The sequence below is a fragment of the Diorhabda sublineata genome, chromosome 6 (genome assembly GCF_026230105.1).
Source record: "Diorhabda sublineata isolate icDioSubl1.1 chromosome 6, icDioSubl1.1, whole genome shotgun sequence".
In the NCBI taxonomy this organism is placed as follows: domain Eukaryota; kingdom Metazoa; phylum Arthropoda; class Insecta; order Coleoptera; family Chrysomelidae; genus Diorhabda; species Diorhabda sublineata.
Window position 1 is genome coordinate 2327949 of NC_079479.1, and position 23021 is coordinate 2350969.

At 32.0% G+C, this 23021-nt stretch overlaps 1 protein-coding gene across 3 annotated transcripts; it reads left to right on the forward strand.

The window, feature by feature from the left end:
* The first annotated feature begins 740 nt into the window (after nucleotides 1-740).
* LOC130445951 (kinesin heavy chain) lies at nucleotides 741-21310 on the forward strand. Of its 3 annotated transcripts, XM_056781888.1 has the most exons (15): nucleotides 741-1076; nucleotides 4534-4705; nucleotides 5199-5342; nucleotides 5405-5548; nucleotides 5635-5781; nucleotides 5833-6064; nucleotides 6514-6670; nucleotides 6730-7407; nucleotides 8696-8968; nucleotides 9031-9188; nucleotides 9252-9353; nucleotides 16342-16459; nucleotides 16525-16784; nucleotides 20055-20260; nucleotides 20889-21310. In XM_056781888.1, the coding sequence occupies exons 1-15, from the start codon at nucleotides 930-932 to the stop codon at nucleotides 20891-20893; spliced, it is 2943 nt and encodes a 980-aa protein (XP_056637866.1). In that variant the 5' UTR covers nucleotides 741-929; the 3' UTR covers nucleotides 20894-21310. The 3 variants fall into 3 exon arrangements, with proteins under 3 accessions (XP_056637866.1, XP_056637864.1, XP_056637865.1); XM_056781887.1 differs by having other exon boundaries at nucleotides 761-1076; nucleotides 20055-21310; XM_056781886.1 differs by lacking the exons at nucleotides 20055-20260; nucleotides 20889-21310 and having other exon boundaries at nucleotides 16525-17243.
* The last annotated feature ends 1711 nt before the right edge of the window (nucleotides 21311-23021 follow it).

A 23021-nucleotide genomic window follows, 5' to 3' on the forward strand; every position in this document is an offset into this window, starting at 1 on the left:
TGTAAGCTGAGTGTTCAATTTAAAAATGACAAATTATTAAAATATTTTTCCATAAATATTAAATTTTTGCTTTCTTTCACTATATCCACATTTTCTTTGTTTTATTTATATTTTCAAGAAAAAACTGATACAAAATACATATTTTATGAATATGTATCAAATATTAAACGCAAAGGAAAAAAATTAAAACAGTTTTTTAAATGACTATTTTCATTACTTCAGTTTAATACTATACTATGATGAAAATTGTTCAACTACTTTACCATGTTCAGTCAGCTATTAAATAAATTGTTCCTTTAATAAGAATATTCACTACTTTTGCATTGAGCAAAAAAATCCAATATCGAAAAATACTTTATTGTTAAACCAATTCACAATTGCAGTGAATTCCGGCTTAAAATAAAATATTGAATAACTTCCATGATCAGCTGATTCTTCATTTTATACGTTTAGTGGTAAAAAAATTGATAAATCAAAGAAAAATGTATTTAGCAATTTTCCTTTTATAGGTAAAACCTTTAAATTTATTTTGATTAAAATTTAATAAAGCTTATTAAAATGGCGAATTTATTATTAGGGATTAAGTAACTTCCGCATTTCCGTAATAGTGCGCCTGTTTAATATAAATTTCATTATCCATCTCTCTCTACTATTAGATAAACAACAAAGATATCAAATTCAAGAAACGGTAGGAGAAACTAGTGATTGGAAAATCAAAGAAACGATCACCAACCTTTGACATATGACAGATTAAAACTGATTGATTTGAAGTTTTGGCGATGACAGTGGAATCTGTGAACAAAGATGTCTGTCCATTTCGTGTAAGACAGTTTTGAGCAAAAAGACATATTTTGAGTGCAAATATATATATATTTATTAAGATATGATTTAATGTAATCAGTGCTGTGAGTAATTTAACATTAGGAAAAATGTCGGTCGATCGGGAAATACCAGCAGAGGACAGTATTAAAGTCGTGTGCAGATTTCGACCCTTAAATGACTCCGAGGAAAAGGCTGGGTCGAAATTCATAGTTAAATTTCCCCAAGGAGCAGATGAAAACTGTATTTCAATAGCGGTAAGTTTCTATTATGTTAAAATTTCGCAATTTGACAATGGAAAGGTAATTGCTACTCCCTTTACGTCATCGCGGTATGAAGAATGCTTCTTTATTGTGTCGTATACATTATTTTTTGTGTTCTATATTATTTTTAATTATATGTTACGTTTTTACGAAGATTTTGATTAGTTTACATTATAATTATCTTTAAATAGCATCCGCGTTTCGGTTTATAAAGAAAATAAATTGATTCATTTGAAATTAGTTTGTTCCGGTATATAAATTCTAAATTAAGGAAAGTACTTATATTAATAAACTGGGAATTAGAAGATTTTTAATTTGCAATTACAACCGATAATTTTCATTACAAGCATCCGCGACAATTAAAAAAAATCTATAAATCAAAATTAATATTATAGAAATCATTGTAATTTATATTTTTTCATTTCCTTACTCTTATTCTTTTCTAATTCAAATACTTATGCCTACTTTAAATGTTTCATTTTATTGTCTTCTAGTTTTTTCATGTTGTCTGATTCTTATTTCTTCCTATTTTTTTCTATTCTTAATTTTTCGTAGGTGATAATTTAGTTTTAATATTTCATTCCATTCTTTTCTCGTTTTTTTTTTCATTAATTTAACTACATTTTTATTAACAATTAAAATTTGATTCCTACTTAAAGTTGTTCTGATTTTATATCTGGGTAAATCCTATATATTTTACATGCAGGGGGTTGGTGGCTGAGGAATAGACAAAACAAAGTATATATTGTTATATTATGTATATGAAATTACTGAAAATCTTGATACAGGATTCCATTTACAACAAAAATTAATGTTAATTTCACTATGATTTTAGTGATTTGTGCCTATCATATAATTTGTTTTTAATCAGAAATTCAATAAATATGTATTAGTCAGTAAATTTTGTTTAAAGTACATTTTCTCTCGCAACAATATACAATTTTTTGTTAAGCCAAGTCAATTGGAACGTTTTAATGAGAAGTTGGCAGAAGAAATTCAATAGTTTTAAGTTTTACTAGAGGAAATCATCGAAGCGTTCATTGCAATGGTTTAATTGTATTGAATGTATTTGAAAATAATTATTTGTTCCACAAAATCATTTAGCCACATCAATAGGATGAGTTTTAAAAATCATCATCAGTTTTATTCGTTTTGGAAGCCATTACATTAAATATATTATATCATTTACGGGCTAAAACAAAACATTATGAAAAAATGTGTGATTGCAAAAAATAATCATATTGATTATTTTTTTACTTCGGGGTTTAACGACCTTTGGAGTAATTGCAAAATCAATAATGCAATGGCAGTAATATTTTTCAATTTCCTGTACTATTTTTAATCTTAGCTAACTTTATTATGTGATTTATCTGTTAATCTGTTAATATTTTTTTAAACTGATTAGTCATTCAGTGTTTGAGGAATCTACCTTATCATAATTGTTTCATAACATTTGATATAAGTAATAATATTTATGTGCTCAAACTGAGCATTGTTTAAATTATTCACAAAATGTTCTCAATTGAAGTAAATCAGAGGAAAACGTCCATTTGAAAACCCAAATATACAGATAAGTGTCCTTGATAAAGTCTGTGAGATTTCTTTTTTTATTATTATAGTAAAATGAATCATTACTATATTTTCACTTTCTTCGTGACAAACAAAGTATTTAACACTTATTCAGATTCACGTGTTGTCAATAAACTGATATGTCAGCTGTTGTAAAGGTCTAGAGGACTGAGAGTGGGGATCACGTGATATTCCTATGCGCGTAAAAAGCGCGCAGAAGCCTAATCATAATCAGTAACCAAACTTTTATTAAAATTGTTTAATATATAAGATATGCGAGTCGTATAAATTTGCAATTATATCCAGGGAAACGAAAAAAAAAAACATTTTTGTGGAGCTGTGTTGTATATAAAATGCTCTAAGGTTATCAAAATAGATTTGGTAACATTGTAACTTGATGAAATCATTTATATATTTGAAACATGGTTGACGCATTACTAGGACACGCTTTTAACTAGCCTGAATCATTCATCAGGGAATTATTCAAACGCATTATCCGCTCCTATATGATTTCGTTATTGTTTACAAGAATTTCTAAATTTATACCAAAAAACGTTTCCATAAAAAATCCTTGACAATTTTACTAACATTATTCAATATTACATTGTCTGTTTCGTTTTATTTCTAGTAATAATTTTACTAACAGTGCATCTAACCTATACCCAAGATATTTTTATATGTTCATTAAAGTGTTTTTTTTTTCATTAGTGTTATTTAACCTTCAAATCTTTTGAAAAAGAATAAACTCATATCCAATTAAAAATATTTGTTTTTATTTGTCTGTCCCAAAACCTAAGTAGCGAAATATTTTTTCTGTAGCTTTGCCACTGCTGGTGATTTAAAAAAAAATATTTAACCAACATGTTATTTCTTGAGAGTCGATACCTTGCAACAGTAGAAAACGTTAGTTTCCACTTATTGAGGCATAACTTTTAGCGCGGTATATCGCGTTCCTCTGCAACGTCGTTCGGGCACCGTCAACGAGACATACGGCGGCGACGATTCTAATATAAACCAAGAGAAACAGAGAAACGGTCAAGGGCACCAGCGCGTATTGATTGAACTATTTTTCTTTCTCTTACTCTTTTCTATATCAATGAAAGTTTCCATGTAAATTAAACCTTGTTTATTGTTACATTTTTAGCTTTTACATCTCCCTAAAAACTCTATTAGGCTTATTTATATTTTATATATAAAAATATCGAAAAATTTGTTGAATTATATAAAATTCATTCTTACTAATAAAATGTTTTTATTAATATGATTCACTAAGAAAATAATGAAATTTTCAACGTATGTGTATACACGGTTGCCTACATTAACAGGTAAACAAGAACTGTAGATCGGTAAAGTAGGAAACGATCATTACCGATCTCCCGATACAACTTGACATTCAGTAGCGTCTCATTAACGCCATATTATTTATTTATATATAGAGAAATAAACATTATTATCACGTATTTGAATTTTAAAGAATAGCATAAGTATTAAATATATTTATTGCCGGTGGAAATAAATCTGAATAAATACCAGGTATAAAAAGAAAAACAGTGAATTATTTTATATTTAATAATTCTGTTTGTTTATACACGTATGTCAACCTTGATCCAATATCTGAAAGACATCTTTCAGATTGGCCTTTTGGTACATTTTATTATCGGTAAGATACAAAAGTCGCGTAGTTTTAAATCTAGTGAGTAAGGTGGATGTGAACAGATAGGGAAAGTTTTAGTCACCATGAACTCGATAATCATAAGAAGGAAGCAGTTTTTCAATTTTTCTTGTTTCTTACAACGTTCCCATAACATAACGTAACCTTTAGAATATACTAGAATAAACCAATAAGTATTATTTTAGATTTAAAAATTGTTTTTGTTTTCAGGGCAAAGTGTATTTATTCGATAAAGTTTTTAAACCAAATGCTACCCAAGAAAAAGTATACAATGAGGCAGCGAAAAGTATTGTCACTGACGTTCTCTCTGGTTTTAATGGAACTATTTTTGCTTATGGACAGACGTCTTCTGGTAAAACGCATACAATGGAAGGTGTCTTAGGTAAGTTTTTTTTTATTTAAATTCACTATTCATAGTTTCATATTTAATATTTACCTTGAGTGCTGCAATTATTTAAAACTATATTGTATTAAATTAAGCAACCAAATGTTATATATACTGCAATTGAAAATAATAGTATCGACATGCTAAAGTAAAAAGAAATGAAGAGGCCAATACATACCTTCTATTGATCTGGAGGCTTACTGTGATGTAGGAAAATGTTCCTATGAGAAAGATGAGTATTTAGAACACAGTAAAGCCAAGATACATCTACGATTAGCTTCCTAATACATAATTAGAGCTCTAGAACAGGTATTAAAATGCCTCACCCTTGCAAGGGGTGCTTTGGACAAGAAATGTGTGGGAAAAAGATATTACCTCTTTGTAGCCAAGACATATGCTGGAGATCTGGAGTTTTAAGTATTGAAAACATTTTTGATAAATATTTTATTATAATTTATAAGTATTTATGAATTGTTTTTATTTTTAATAGGTGATCCTCAGAAACAAGGAATAATTCCAAGGATAGTTAATGACATATTCAATCATATTTACGCAATGGAAGAAAATTTAGAATTTCACATAAAAGTATCGTATTTTGAAATCTATATGGATAAAATTAGAGATTTATTAGATGGTAAAGTTGATATTTAAAAATAAAATTGTACAATCCTTCTGATTCTATTTTTTTTTTTCTAGTATCTAAAGTAAATTTAAGTGTTCACGAAGACAAAAATCGGGTACCATTCGTAAAAGGTGCTACGGAAAGGTTCGTCTCGAGTCCCGAAGAAGTTTTCGAATCCATCGAAGAAGGAAAATCCAATAGGCACATAGCTGTAACAAGTAATTTATTTTTTCTTTCCTCAATATCCTCATATCGTGAAGTAAATAAATAATTGTAATTATTTAACCACTTTTTTTCTCCATAGATATGAATGAACATTCGTCAAGATCACATTCAGTATTTTTGATAAACGTCAAACAAGAAAATTTGGAAAACCAAAAGAAACTTTCCGGGAAACTTTACTTAGTAGATTTGGCGGGTTCCGAAAAGGTGTCAAAAACGGGGGCTGAAGGTAAAACATATATTATATACTTATTACGATCTATAATTTTTATTTTTCTAGGTACCGTCTTGGACGAAGCGAAAAATATTAACAAGTCTCTTTCGGCGTTAGGAAACGTAATCAGTGCTTTAGCCGATGGCAATAAAACTCACATTCCTTACAGAGATTCGAAATTAACTAGAATACTTCAAGAATCTCTAGGAGGTAACGCCAGAACAACCATCGTTATATGTTGCTCTCCAGCTAGTTTTAACGAATCGGAAACAAAATCCACATTAGAATTTGGTAAAAGGTAAAAAAAAATCAATATAAATTCACATAAAAATGTTTTATCTACCTTATTTTCATCATTATGTCTTTTCACGCCTGAGATTAGTAATCTCCTCTCCATTTTCTCCATCTGTTTCTGTCCCCAGCTAGTATTTTAATTCCGTCCATAGTTTTTCCTTATTTTGGCCTATTTCCACTATCTGCTCAATCTTTTTTGCTTTTTTCACGAATTTTTATACCCCATTTTCATCTAATAAATAATTTATTTCTTCTTTTCTTATCGTAATGCCTTTTCAGACTCAAGATTAGTAATCTCCTCTCCATTTTCTCCATCTGTTTCTATCCTCAGCTAGTATTTTAATTCCGTCCATAGTTTTTCTTTATTTTGCCCTATTTCCACTATCTGCTCAATCGGTTTTTCCTTTCCCATGATTTTATCCACATTTTTTTTAAATAAATTTCTCTTTTTAGAGCTAAAACCGTAAAGAACGTCGTCTGCGTCAACGAGGAACTTACCGCAGAAGAATGGAAGAGGCGGTACGAAAGAGAAAAGGAGAAAGTTGCAAGATTGAAAGGAAAATTAGAGAAACTAGAAGAGGAACTCAACAGGTGGAGAAACGGAGAGACTGTAATACTACATATTCTTTCTCATATATATTTTTATAAATAAAATATTTCCTCAAATAGGTGAAAGTGGAAGAACAAGTCAACCTCAACGAACTGTCAGATGCCGCTACACCTGTTTCCGGTATGGAAGAAAGTGTCATAGCGGAAAAACCTTCTGGTCCTCTTCCAGCAACCCCAGCTCTAATGATCGGATCTACTTTGGGAATAGAAGAAAGAAATAAATTGGAACTCGAAAGAGAAAGATTGTATCAGCAATTAGACGAAAAAGACGAAGAGATCAATCAACAGAGTCAGTACGTCGAGAAACTCAAAGAGCAAATGCTTGAACAGGACGAACTCATCGCGGGTACCAGAAAGGATTATGAAGCCCTACAAGCCGAAATGAACAGGATTCAGCAAGAGAATGAAAGCGCCAAAGAGGAAGTCAAAGAGGTACTCCAGGCGCTCGAGGAACTTGCAGTGAATTACGACCAAAAAAGTCAGGAAGTCGAGGCTAAAAATAAAGAAATGGAATCTCTTTCCGAAGAATTGATGCAGAAACAAACTAGTTTGAATTCCACCACCACCGAATTGCAACAATTGAAGGATATGAGTAGCCACCAGAAAAAGAGAATAGCTGAAATGTTGAGCAACCTCCTGAAAGAACTAGGAGAAATTGGTAACAGTCTTGGAGGCAGTGGTGACGGCCAGGACATTAAGATTTCCAATGATGTTGCAAAATTAGAAGAAGAGTTTACAGTCAGTATAATTATTTATCAATCGTTATCTTTCCCCTATGCTTTTTTACAATTTGGTGTAGATACTCATTATTTTCGTTATCTTTTGCCACTCTGTTCTGTTTTTTTACCTTTTTTTCATTGGGAGAACAAAAATAAATAAAAAAAAGTTTCGCTTTATTGGTAGGCATAGAACTTGGTATCTCCACCAAGTTTTTCAATTGCAAGATAAAGTCTCTTCCACTGAAGGGGCTTCTATATTTCATTAAAGATCTAAAGGGAGTTTGCTTTTTATTTGGAGCTCTAATAATGTGGGAAGTGAGTAAATCAAATGAACCAAATTCCAGGAGAGGATCAGTACATAGAAAATCATAAAACAAAATGGAAATGAGTAGGTCAAATGACCTAAATGCTAGGAGAACATGAGTACATAGAAAATCATATAAAACAATGTGAGAAGTGAGTAGTTCTAATGAACCAAGGTTCTTGAAAGGATCATTAAATAAAAAATGATAAATTAAAAGGGAGTAGATCAAATGAACCAAATAAGTAGAATAGTACATACAAAATATGATTCCAGGATGTAGATATTTATTTTCTGTTTCCGAAATCATACAAAAACGAAGATGTTTATGAATCAGATCCACAAAAGTTATGCATTATGTCAAATAAAAAGATGTCGCCCCAAAATGACTGTTAGTCCAACAAATATGAAGATTCGATAAATTTCTTTGGTATTGAGTGATCAAAATCCAGGAACAGCATCAATATTTGGAAAATCATAAAACAAAGTGGGAGTGAGTAGGTCAAATGAACCAAAGACAATCTTTGGGGTTCTAATAATGGTTTTATCAGAGGATTCCTATGTCCCTCTAGTCGATAACGATATTTTCTGATAAGCTTCTGGATTTATTTTGTACTGTACGGTATGACAAGATCTTCGTGGAGAGTATCAGAGAGGATCAGTACAAAGAAAATCATATACAACAATAGCAGAAATGAGTAGGTCAAATGAACCAAACGCCAAGAGAAGATCTGTATATTGAAAATCATATAAAACGATGTGGCAAGTGAGTAGTTCTAATGAATCAAATACCTGGAAACTATCGGAACATAGAAAATCATAAAAAATGGAAATGATTAGGTCAAATGGACCAAATGCCAGGAGAGTTGCCACTTCTTTCTAGCTTTATGATTAAGTTCGTTCGTGGTTTTTAATTATATTTCGGTATGAAACCCAATTGGTTCTTGATGAGTGAAGCCTGTTTATTTTTTCAATATTCATAATCGGTTTAATTATGTGTGAACAGGTGGCGAGATTATATATATCTCGTATGAAGAGCGAAGTAACTAGTCTGACTCAAAGGTTGCAAGAAATCGAAAACAAAGAACAGGATAGTAACAGGAAAGTAACTGAATACGAAAAGGAATTGGCAGAATGTCGTTTGTTGATATCTCAACACGAAGCGAGAATGAAGAGCCTTCAAGAATCCATGAGGGAAGCGGAAAACAAAAAGAGAATGCTAGAAGAAAGCATCGATTCTTTGAGAGAGGAATGTGCTAAGTTGAAAGCTGCGGAACAGGTACAGATTATAGTTTTATATTTATATATATATGTTATAACTTTTGTTGTGTGTTATTTTAGGTACAAAGTGCTAGCGAAAGTGAGAAAAAAGAAGCGAATGAACTTCGTCTCGCTTTGGAACAACAAATGGATCAGTTGAGAGTTGTACATCAGAAACAAGTAGCTGCTTTGAGGGACGAAATCGCCGAGAAACAAAGTTTAATTAACGATATCAAAGAGTAAGTACTGAAATATGTCAATAGATAATAGATTCTATTTTTTTTTCCGTTTTTTTTTTGTAGCTCAAACCAAAAACTTACCTTAGCCCAGCAACAGTTGCAGTCCGATTACGAGAAAATCAAATTGGAAGAAACGGAGAAATCGCACAAGCTGCAGGAACTCATGTCAGTAGAATTTTTTGATAAAAAATCCCAATCTCAAACAGATAATAAATACCTTCCCTCTCCTGAATCACCTTTTCTCAAAAAACGGTCGAAGTCTCCTTCTTGGGAAAAATTTATTCCTTTCAAGAACGAGATCAAAACCGAAAAAAGCAGAATGTCTAAATTACAAAAAGACGCTTTGAATAAAGTAGACAAAGAAACCATGAATAATATTGTGAAGTTAAAAGGGCATTGCACTGATTCCATCTTTCATATGCACACTTTTCATCTTCATCTCATCGTATCTTTGACTTTACTTTTGGTAACTCACCGATGCCCGCAATACATTAATTTGAATGTGTGCTGGACCATGACTAATGTTTAATTCTAATTATTTTCGATGCATCAACACGAAGAATCTACTCAAAGACGAATAATAGAAAACATAAGTTGTAGTTTATTTCTTCTGGGACCAGGACTATTCATAAGTTGTTTATAATTATTTTATTTCCAGATTTCAAACAATGTATATTCGGGTTAAATTCATTTTTCTTGAAAATCATACAAAAATGAAGATGATAATCATAAATCTGATCGAAAAAAAAATATTTGGATAAATTTCTTTGGTATTGAGTGAGTAGGTCAAATGAATCAAATGCGAAAACAGGATCATTATATAAAAAACATAAAATAAAGTGAAACACTGAGTAGATCAAATGAACCAAATGTCGAAAGAGGATCAGTTTACAGAAAATTATAAGAAACAATGTGGTAGTGAGTAGTTCTAATGAACCAAGTGTCTGGAATGGATCAGCATATAGAAAATCTGGAATAAAGTGAGTTTAAATCATATAAAGCAGTATGGGAATTGAATAGATCAAATGAACCAAATACCAAAGTATCCATACATGGGAAATATAAAACAAAATGGAAATAAGTAGGTCAAATTAACCAAATAACCAGAATTAGATCAGTACATAGAAAATTATGGAAAATGAAATACATAATTAAAATGAATCGAATTTAGGAGAGGAACATTATATTGAAAATCATGTAAAACTGTGTAGAAGTGAGTTCTAACGAATTAAATTTTGGAAAAGGATCTGCGTATATAGAAAATCATTTACAACAATGTGTAAGCGAGTAGTTCTGATGAATCAAATGACAAGAAAGTATCAGTAAAACAAAATGGAACTGAGTAGGTCAAATAAAACAAATGCCAAAAAAAAGGTTGGCATATAGAAAATTAAAAATAAAATGGAAGTGAGTAGGCCAAATGATCCAAATGCTAGGAAAAGATTAGTGTATAGACAAACATTAAAACAAAATGAAAGGAAGTAGGTCAAATGAACAAAATGCCTGCAGTATATAGAAAATTAGAAAATGGCATCTGAAATAATTTACCTCTACCAAAATTTGGAATCCAATGCTGAAAACTTGAATTTCTGGAATAATGGAGAATATTTTGGTGTAGAAACTGAAGTTTGAGCATTAGGGTTTGATAAAGGACCTAATAATCAAAGGAATATTTGAACATTCCACATTTAGGAAATAAAATGGCTCAACTTATGTTTTTTATTTTTAGTCTTGAAAAAAATATTGATTATGTGGGTAACGGTGAGTTGACAAAATTTTTCCATATCATTTTGTGATTTAATTTAAGCAATATTATTTTTATTTGCAATTATTCCCTCCCTAAATTTAGAGATGATTTTGAAAAATGAACTTTCAGTATTGATTTTACTAATTTTAATTAATATCTACCGTAATGATTTTAGCAATGTATTTAATAATTCCCCATGGTATAAATAATATATTAGCAACAAAAGTACCTTTAACGGCAACACTAAAGTTCTAGCAACTTATCGCAAACTCTATTCATTATCCGTTTCCTATCTTTATTCTTATTTCTTCGTTCTCTTGCGATCCATTTATCCCAATAGTGAATTAGTGTCTAAAAGGCTTTCATCTGCTCAAAATGGTTCCATTTTAGGACATTTTGTATTTTCGGGAAGGCCAGAAGTACTAAATCTGAGTAAAGCAGACTATTTTTCAGATCTACAGCACACTGTTTCAGCTGTTATAGCTGCTCAGGCGAAAGTATTCATCCTGGAGCTATCTTTGCACCAAGTAGTTCCAAAATCCTTATTTTTGGATATTTATTTGTGTTCAGATTTTCACGTAGCCAGTTTATCCAGTCGTTGAGGATATTCAGCTTCGAATTGTACCGTTAGGTACTTAAGTGGAAACTCCAGTAGGACCTACAAGGGCCCCAGCTGGAGGCACAGTACACATTAGTGAAATGCTTTCGGCATAAGTAATTGCTGCCATAAAAATTCATTCACTTCGATTTTTGATTGCTTCCGATAACCTACAATGTACACTTTTATTGTTTATACGGTGGGGTCATTAATTTATTTTTAAAAACGTCGGTGAATATACCATTTGAAGCTTAGATAACAATTATTGTAGTTGAAGATACTAAAATAATCCAGTTTTCCTACTAATCAGTCCTTAAAGTATTGTAAATTTTATTTTTTTGGCATTGCATTGTCACACCACTGTTTGGTTGAGTTTTATTTTATTAACGTGATATTTAAGATTGAAAAAACAAACTGCATTTAAGAATTTATTTTCCTAGTAGCGAGCACGATATTTGAAAGATGTTTTTAGTTTATTTGTTTATTTATTTTTTCCATTATTTTTATTTATATGTGATGATTTTTAGTTGCAAGCAAAGAATCTTGTGATACTAACATCGTCGTTGTGTAATTTGTAAAAAAAAAACGTGTAAATAATGTGTAAAGAAGAGGTTACAGTGTATATATGATATATTTTTGATTTTAAAAATTTAGACAATAATTAAGTTATTGTTAATTGTAGAAAGTGCCTCGAAGTACTGCGCATAAGTTGTTTGTGTTCCCTAAATCTAATTAAAACCTACAGATTACTCTATTTTCAATAAAAAAAATATCATTTCTATAAAATATAGTTGTATTAACTCATCTATTGATAAGGTACATGGTTTTCCGTTTATTTTTTTACACTACCTACGAAATTTCATCAAAAATATATCGAATTCCTTTATGTATATGTGAAGTTTTGGCAGGTTGTCATTTTTTTTAAAGCATAACAACGTTTATACATTTTCTAAAATGTTATCAATGTGTCATTATTAGACTGACAATTCAACCCGATATGTTCTGATTTCTATTTTCTACATCCATCGATAACAATAGACATCAATTGACAATTGACATCAATGAATACAGTTGACAATCGACTTCAATAATCAATTGACGTCTGTTGAGCTGAAACGACATCATTTGTGGGTCCATAAACATGAAAGACATCAATTGACAGACGACATCAATTGACAATCGCCTAAAACAGACATCAATTGACGTCAGTTCAGTTTAAACGATATCATTAAACATCAAATGACAATTGACAGTCGGCATCAATTGATAATCGACTTGAATCTCCAACAATAGACATAAATTGATGTCAGTTGAGTTCAAACGACATCATTGAGCTCAAACGACATCATTTGTTGTCCATAAACATGAAAGACATCAATTGACAGACGACATCAATTGACAATCGCCTACAACAGACATCAATTGACGTCATTTGAGTTTAAACGATATCATTCAACATCAAATGACAATTGACAGTCGACATCAATTGACAATCGCCTACAACAGACATCAATTGACGTCAGTTGAGTTTAAACGATATCATTAAACATCAAATGACAATTGACAGTCGGCATCAATTGACAATCGACTTGAATCTCCAACAATAGACATAAATTGATGTCAGTTGAGTTCAAACGACATCATTGAGCTCAAACGACATCATTTGTTGTCCATAAACATGAAAGACATCAATTGACAATCGCCTACAACAGACATCAATTGACGTCATTTGAGTTTAAACGATATCATTCAACATCAAATGACAATTGACAGTCGACATCAATTGACAATCGCCTACAACAGACATCAATTGACGTCAGTTGAGTTTAAACGATATCATTCAACATCAAATGACAATTGACAGTCGACATCAATTGACAATCGACTTGAATCTCCAACAATAGACATCAATTGATGTCAGTTGAGCTCACACGACGTCATTTGTTGTCCATAAACATGAAAGACATCAATTGACAGACGACATCAATTGACAATCGCCTACAACAGACATCAATTGACGTCATTTGAGTTTAAACGATATCATTAAACATCAAATGACAATTGACAGTCGACATCAATTGACAATCGCCTACAACAGACATCAATTGACGTCATTTGAGTTTAAACGATATCATTAAACATCAAATGACAATTGACAGTCGACATCAATTGACAATCGACTTGAATCTCCAACAATAGACATCAATTGATGTCAGTTGAGCTCACACGACATCATTTGTTGTCCATAAACATGAAAGACATCAATTGACAGACGACATCAATTGACAATCGTCTACAACAGACATCAATTGACGTCATTTGAGTTTAAACGATATCATTAAACATCAAATGACAATTGACAGTCGACATCAATTGACAATCGCCTACAACAGACATCAATTGACGTCATTTGAGTTTAAACGATATCATTAAACATCAAATGACAATTGACAGTCCACATCAATTGACAATCGACTTGAATCTCCAACAATAGACATCAATTGATGTCAGTTGAGCTCACACGACATCATTTGTTGTCCATAAACATGAAAGACATCAATTGACAGACGACATCAATTGACAATCGTCTACAACAGACATCAATTGACGTCATTTGAGTTTAAACGATATCATTAAACATCAAATGACAATTGACAGTCGACATCAATTGACAATCGCCTACAACAGACATCAATTGACGTCATTTGAGTTTAAACGATATCATTAAACATCAAATGACAATTGACAGTCGACATCAATTGACAATCGACTTGAATCTCCAACAATAGACATCAATTGATGTCAGTTGAGCTCAAACGACATCATTGAGCTCAAACGACATCATTTGTTGTCCATAAACATGAAAGACATCAATTGACAGACGACATCAATTGACAATCGCCTACAACAGACATCAATTGACGTCATTTGAGTTTAAACGATATCATTCAACATCAAATGACAATTGACAGTCGACATCAATTGACAATCGCCTACAACAGACATCAATTGACGTCATTTGAGTTTAAACGATATCATTCAACATCAAATGACAATTGACAGTCGACATCAATTGACAATCGCCTACAACAGACATCAATTGACGTCAGTTGAGTTTAAACGATATCATTCAACATCAAATGACAATTGACAGTCGACATCAATTGACAATCGACTTGAATCTCCAACAATAGACATCAATTGATGTCAGTTGAGCTCACACGACGTCATTTGTTGTCCATAAACATGAAAGACATCAATTGACAGACGACATCAATTGACAATCGCCTACAACAGACATCAATTGACGTCATTTGAGTTTAAACGATATCATTCAACATCAAATGACAATTGACAGTCGACATCAATTGACAATCGCCTACAACAGACATCAATTGACGTCAGTTGAGTTTAAACGATTCCATTCAACATCAAATGACAATTGACAGTCGACATCAATTGACAATCGACTTGAATCTCCAACAATAGACATCAATTGATGTCAGTTGAGCTCACACGACGTCATTTGTTGTCCATAAACATGAAAGACATCAATTGACAGACGACATCAATTGACAATCGCCTACAACAGACATCAATTGACGTCATTTGAGTTTAAACGATATCATTCAACATCAAATGACAATTGACAGTCGACATCAATTGACAATCGCCTACAACAGACATCAATTGACGTCAGTTGAGTTTAAACGATATCATTCAACATCAAATGACAATTGACAGTCGACATCAATTGACAATCGACTTGAATCTCCAACAATAGACATCAATTGATGTCAGTTGAGCTCACACGACGTCATTTGTTGTCCATAAACATGAAAGACATCAATTGACAGACGACATCAATTGACAATCGCCTACAACAGACATCAATTGACGTCATTTGAGTTTAAACGATATCATTCAACATCAAATGACAATTGACAGTCGACATCAATTGACAATCGCCTACAACAGACATCAATTGACGTCATTTGAGTTTAAACGATATCATTAAACATCAAATGACAATTGACAGTCGACATCAATTGACAATCGACTTGAATCTCCAACAATAGACATCAATTGATGTCAGTTGAGCTCAAACGACATCATTTGTTGTCAATAAACATCAAAGACATCAATCAAAATCAATTTTTCTTCTTCTTCTTCTTCGAAATTATTTTATCATAATAATCAAACATTTTTTTTTAAAACGTCCCTGTCAAAAATTATTGTTTTATTGAAAAAAAAAAGTTTTTGAGAATTTTTTTTACGGGGGGGTATTTTTTGAGCCTATTTTCGAATTTTATATGAAAAAATTTCCCAAATATAAATCGAAATAACTCAAAAAATGTAGTAAAAACATTTGTGTCAACAGCAGAATTTTTAATTAAATAAAAGAATATATCAAAACTCATATTGTAGCAAAAATGCCACATCTGCCATAATAACACATGTATAGATAAATTTTCTTGAAATTGTAATTGAAAAAAAACTCAAAAACCAAAAAAAAATCTTTCAAATTATATATCTGTAGGGTTAGTGCAAATTTGAACGAAAACCAAGTACCGAAAAGAATCCGAACACTAGTAATTAAAAATATTAATGAAAAACAACATTTGTGCAAACTATTAGTACCTTTAGTTGAACCAATCAGTAATATTTTTGGGTTTCTGACAACAAAAATTTGAAAAAAAAAAATCGTTAATCTCATTGATAAAATGAAACCTAACCAAACTTTTATCCATGTGCTTGTGCACGTGGTGTGGCAGCAGCAGTGACTCAAAATGGATGTAATTCTACAGCGCTACGAACGAGAGACGAGAACAGGCCAGGAAGGACCTTAAGGGATTAGAAGATACCGTCGCCAAAGAATTGCAAACGTTACATAACCTTAGAAAATTGTTCGTGCAAGATTTACAGGTGAGAGTAAATTGATAAACGAACAACATAAATGAATGAATCATGTTATTGATTTTGTATTTTAGGCCCGTATGAAAAAGAATCTGTCATCCGAAGATAACGAAGAAGACGGTGGATCTCTGGCTCAAAAACAGAAGATTTCCTTTTTGGAAAACAACCTCGATCAGTTGACGAAAGTACACAAACAATTAGTTAGAGATAACGCCGATTTGCGTTGCGAACTTCCTAAATTAGAGAAAAGATTACGGGCCACAATGGAAAGAGTTAAAGCGCTAGAAACCGCGCTCAAAGAAGCCAAAGAGGGCGCCATGAGAGACCGCAAAAGGTTACGTCTTCTCTTTAATACAATTTGCCAGCGAGTAAACAAAAAAACCAAAAAAAAATCATTTTCAATCATTAAAACGTTTGTCGTCTTTGTTTCTGGTATCATCTATATCTGTATGTTGCTGACATTGTCTCCAGATGTACTTGTTATCGAACATGAAACTTCCCAGGGTTTATTTCCATGCCATCTTCAGCTCCAAGATTTTTTTTTCATACCCTTATATTTCGAAACCATTTTTTTCTTCTTTCTATCGATACCTCATTTCCTCAATATTCAAACGAATTATGTTTCGCAACATCTCATTACTTCTTTGTTTGTAATTCACTATATCTTTAAATTGTGTCTATAGAGCCACATCTCAAAAGCCACAACACCTGTACAAGATTGTTTTGATGATTTTCTTCAGTGACTGGTGCATCTTGGTGGTCCTGTCAATATTTTCAAGTTTACTTTCGGGTTGTGTCTGTAGAGCCACATTTCAAACACCTCAAGAACCTTGATTTGATACTTTTATTGTCTCAATGAATTTCGGACTGTTTTGTGGCATGACCACTTTCAGTTGAGGATTCTGTCAATGTATTGAGGTTATGTTGATATAGCCACATCTCAAATGCCTTACTTGAGCTATTTTTATCGCTTTTAATTGGCGATTCTGTCAATATTTTCACGTTGTATCTATAGAACCACATCTCAAATGCTTCATGAACCAATTTGAGATGTTTTTATTAGTGATTTTGTCGATACCTTCAGGTTATGTCTGTAGAGCCACATTTCAAACACCTCAAGAACCTTGATGAGACACTTTTATTGTCTCAATGAATTTCGGACTGTTTTGTGGCATGACCAATTTCAGTTGGGGATTCTGTCAATGTATTGAGGTTATGTTGATATAGCCACATCTCAAATGCCTTACTTGAGCTATTTTTATCGCTTTTAATTGGCGATTCTGTCAATGTTTTCACGTTGCGTCTATAGAACCACATCTCAAATGCTTCATGAACCAATTTGAGATGTTTTTATTAGTGATTTTGTCGATACCTTCAGGTTATGTCTGTAGAGCCACATTTCAAACACCTCAAGAACCTTGATGAGACACTTTTATTGTCTCAATGAATTTCGGACTGTTTTGTGGCATGACCAATTTCAGTTGGGGATTCTGTCAATGTATTGAGGTTATGTTGATATAGCCACATCTCAAATGCCTTACTTGAGCTATTTTTATCGCTTTTAATTGGCGATTCTGTCAATGTTTTCACGTTGCGTCTATAGAACCACATCTCAAATGCTTCATGAACCAATTTGAGATATTTTTATTAGTGATTTTGTCGATACCTTCAGGTTATGTCTGTAGAGCCACATTTCAAACACCTCAAGAACCTTGATGAGACACTTTTATTGTCTCAATGAATTTCGGACTGTTTTCTGGCATGACCAATTTCAGTTGGGGATTCTGTCAATGTATTGAGGTTATGTTGATATAGCCACATCTCAAATGCCTTACTTGAGCTATTTTTATCGCTTTTAATTGGCGATTCTGTCAATGTTTTCACGTTGCGTCTATAGAACCACATCTCAAATGCTTCATGAACCAATTTGAGATGTTTTTATTAGTGATTTTGTCGATACCTTCAGGTTATGTCTGTAGAGCCACATTTCAAACACCTCAAGAACCTTGATGAGACACTTTTATTGTCTCAATGAATTTCGGACTGTTTTCTGGCATGACCAATTTCAGTTGGGGATTCTGTCAATGTATTGAGGTTATGTTGATATAGCCACATCTCAAATGCCTTACTTGAGCTATTTTTATCGCTTTTAATTGGCGATTCTGTCAATGTTTTCACGTTGCGTCTATAGAACCACATCTCAAATGCTTCATGAACCAATTTGAGATATTTTTATTAGTGATTTTGTCGATACCTTCAGGTTATGTCTGTAGAGCCACATTTCAAACACCTCAAGAACCTTGATGAGACACTTTTATTGTCTCAATGAATTTCGGACTGTTTTCTGGCATGACCAATTTCAGTTGGGGATTCTGTCAATGTATTGAGGTTATGTTGATATAGCCACATCTCAAATGCCTTACTTGAGCTATTTTTATCGCTTTTAATTGGCGATTCTGTCAATGTTTTCACGTTGCGTCTATAGAACCACATCTCAAATGCTTCATGAACCAATTTGAGATGTTTTTATTAGTGATTTTGTCGATACCTTCAGGTTATGTCTGTAGAGCCACATTTCAAACACCTCAAGAACCTTGATGAGACACTTTTATTGTCTCAATGAATTTCGGACTGTTTTGTGGCATGACCAATTTCAGTTGGGGATTCTGTCAATGTATTGAGGTTATGTTGATATAGCCACATCTCAAATGCCTTACTTGAGTTATTTTTATCGCTTTTAATTGGCGATTCTGTCAATATTTTCACGTTGTATCTATAGAACCACATCTCAAATGCTTCATGAACCAATTTGAGATGTTTTTATTAGTGATTTTGTCGATACCTTCAGGTTATGTCTGTAGAGCCACATTTCAACTGCCTAAAGAACATATTAAGATACTTTTATCGCCTTAATGAGTGTCAGAATGTTTTCTATTATGACAAATGCATCTTAGAATTTCTTAGTTGGTGATTCTGTCAATATAATCAATTTATGTTGATAGAGCCACATCTCAAATGCCTCAAGTCACATCTCACATACTTCATAATTGTATTTCGATATATTTTTGTTAGTGATTTTGTCGATACCTTCAGGTTATGTCTGTAGAGCCACATTTCAACCGCTTCACGAACCTATTTTTATTGCCTCAATGATTGTCAGCAATTTTGTCTAGTGACGATTGCATCTTGGGGCTTTTTAGTTGATGATTTTGTCAATAACTTAACGTTGTGTCTACAGTGAAAGTTTACGTTTTCTCTTATAATCACGAAATTAGTTTTTTTGGTGTTTTTAATGAGTTCTACTTCTTCTTTTCCTTTGGTTAGGCTAGATTTTTAATGAGTTCTACTTCTTCTTTTCCTTTGGTTAGGTTAGGTTTTTAATCAGTTCTACTTCTTCTTTTCCTTTGGTTAGGTTGGGTTTTTAATCAGTTCTATTTCTTCTTTTCCTTCGGTTAAAGAACTTCTGCACTTTTAGATATTACAGTGGTACCATCAACATATTTTTAGTTAATTAATGCTCTTTTAAAATAAACAACTAGAATATTGAAGATAATTAAAGACAATTTTCTATTTATTATGTAACGTGCTATACATATATTTTCAGATATCAATATGAAGTTGATCGCATCAAAGAGGCTGTGAGACAGAAGAACCTTGCGAGAAGAGGTCCCGCAGCCACAATCGCCAAACCAATTAGAGCCGGTCAACATACAGCGAGTAATTCTGTTATTAGAACGGGAGGGGGGAATTTAGCTAACAGGCCGAATGACGAAGCCCTCAAACGTAGGTCCGTTATCGGTGGAGATAAAGGTCAGTAGTAAGTAGTTTACTTAATGTGTAAACTAAAATTAGATGTGGAAATTAGTTACTCAGCCCAAAAACTTCCTGGTTGTCTTATCCACCTAATTTAGCTGGTGACTATTGTCCAAATAAAGAATGTGCTAAAAGGTAAATGAGTTTAGAATAGTAGAGGTTAAGAACATAGGACTTCTGATATGTTGATGTCCTTTGAAGACATTTAAACCGTAGAGACTACGGTGGCTTAGATCAGCTGTTGAATGGAAACCGCATGATGGTCCCAGTCACCTAGTTAACGAAAACCAGCATCTGTTCTTCCTTGAAACCAGTTTTACTCTGGATGGAGAAGGGATGAAGGTCGAAGGTCTGGGACCGTTAAGTTCTGAGCCTTCTAGCCTTTTCACTGTTTGACATCAACAGAAGCTGATGCTTTGGGAGTAGTGGGGAGCTACGCTACCATTTACATATCGACACTATCCAAAGGCTTCTGGAAGGGGAGCTTTGACCTTCTCCGTGTCACTATTTTCAAAATTAGATTCACGCACCTTTTTTTGATTATTTAAAATTTAAAATGATTCACTGTATTAAAATATATTGAAAATTAATTAAATAAGAAACTAAATATATTTCTATTTTTCAGATTAAGTTGCCGATCACCTATAGGTGCTTAAGACATTTTTAGTAAGCAAGAATTTAAAGAAAAAAAATCCTTAAACCGTAATACCAAAAATATTGCCGATTCTTTGCGCGAGTCTGTCACCAGCAGTTTTTGAAATATCAAATAGAAAAAAATTGCTTGTTTAGACTCGCCCTTCAATGTGCTTACAGCTTAGATATTTCTGTAGTATAAGGTTGCACTCAAACATTGCATTGAAAAAAAAAATAATAATAATAATAATTATTATCGAAGTAATGTAACAGATTGTTGGCAAATTGTTTAAAACAACTTTCTTTTTATATATTTTTTTAAATATCACTTCTCGCTTCTATCAACGTAAGTGTTAACACTAAGAAAAATAATGTGCTTGTGTGGTATCCTGTGAAATATATTTTTTGATTTGATTTCCTTTTCGTTTATTTTAAACTGAAGGTACTAGAGTACTGAGACCTTAAAGGACCAATCATTTATATCGATATCCTCCACATTTCACAATATCTAAAAATATTATCGCTTATTAGCTATGAATTGTATACCTAAGGGATGAAACCTTTGATTGGTCCGATGAACCTTTGCGAAAAATCTATTTATGTGATTTATGTTAACCGATAGTGGTACGTGGGCACTCCTAGCAGAGCAATTATTTAATCATTCGTTATACCAATTGTAAATTTTCTTTTTAATGTCAATTGCGAATAAATATGTATTTTAATTTGATCTTAATATGTACTGTACGTTCTTTTCAGGCAAGTACTGCTACCGAACTAATTTCATTACATTTAAAATGAAATTATAGGAAATTTAGTTGAATATAATAATTGTTTCTAGTAAATTTGATATATTTATATATTTGTGAGAATTAGTTGAATTTGAATCGTAGAAAATTTTAATTTTTTAATCACAGGGTGTTTATTCATGTGTCGGTTGGTCTAAGTAATACTTTTCTTGCCTTTATCACTATATTACTGTACTTCATCTTTATTAATTTCTTGTTATGTTTGTTAATTTACGATGAAACAGTGTCGGAATGCCAAATGGACCTAATTGTAACAAACTCTACTAATGAAATGAAATTAATGTTTAATTTGCGTTTTTTACAAATTTAATAGACTTTAGGCTTTCTAATATCTTGATATGTTTGCTAATTCACTAAAAAACAATGTCGGAATGCCAAATGTACCTAATTATAACAAATTCTACTAATTTTTGGATGAAAACTTCTCTTTTTACAATACGAAGGCTACAAAATAGCATCTAGTTCAGTAATTTCATTTTGTTCTGTATATTTTGGAATGTTTGTCCTTTTTAGAAAATTATTAGACACTACACTTTCTAGTATCCTTACAAATTTGTTCATTATCAAAAAAAATTTTGGAAAAAATACCATTTTGACATACTAAAAACCACAAAAGGATCTCTAGTTTTTCATATTTTGGAAAATTTTGTGAAATTACTCTTTCTACAATCTTGATACATTTGTTAATTTACAAAAATAAATTTTACACTAATTTTTGTAATAAAAACCCAGTTATTTCAATATTCGGACAAAAAATTATTGGATTTCAAATTTTTAATTACCTTAACTCATTAAAATGCTGGAAGTGATACCAATGGGTCATTCTAGATAGTAAACACAAGTCCTTAGGCATTTTTTAGACAATAAATATACACATTCATCAAAATTTTATGCAAATAAGCCTACTTACGGAAGAAATAGCACATTTTACTTCTAAATCTCTTTATTTTGGGTATTGCTTCCAACAAAGTCCACTTTACCAACTTACTTTTCTCTTGAGGAATTTAAATCTACACAGGGCTTCGAAAACTACTTTTTTCTTCTATTATCTCATTGTTAACAAAATGTAAAAACCTCTGTAGAACCTAAAATCCTTTTTCAATCATAAAATGAGTTTCAAAACCTTCACATCAGGGTGTGTTTTGATCTCACATTCATTAAAATGGCTTTTTCGACGTTTCGGCCTAATTTATATATCAAAATATTGTATTTAAGTCTACTAAAGACTGTTTTAAATCTCTACCAATAGTAATGCTTTCGATATATACCATATTCGAAGACATGGATACAAAAGACTTGATTGAAATACGTTTAATGGT

What these genes read in the sequence shown, in the direction of transcription:
- LOC130445951 (XM_056781886.1), top strand. Translation starts at nt 930, where the DNA reads ATGTCGGTCGATCGGGAAATACCAGCAGAGGACAGTATTAAAGTCGTG. An exon ending in GTCAAAAACGGGGGCTGAAG is followed by an intron (nt 5,782 to 5,832) that starts GTAAAACATATA and finishes TTATTTTTCTAG; the next exon opens with GTACCGTCTTGGACGAAGCG. An exon ending in AGTTGAAAGCTGCGGAACAG is followed by an intron (nt 8,969 to 9,030) that starts GTACAGATTATA and finishes GTGTTATTTTAG; the next exon opens with GTACAAAGTGCTAGCGAAAG.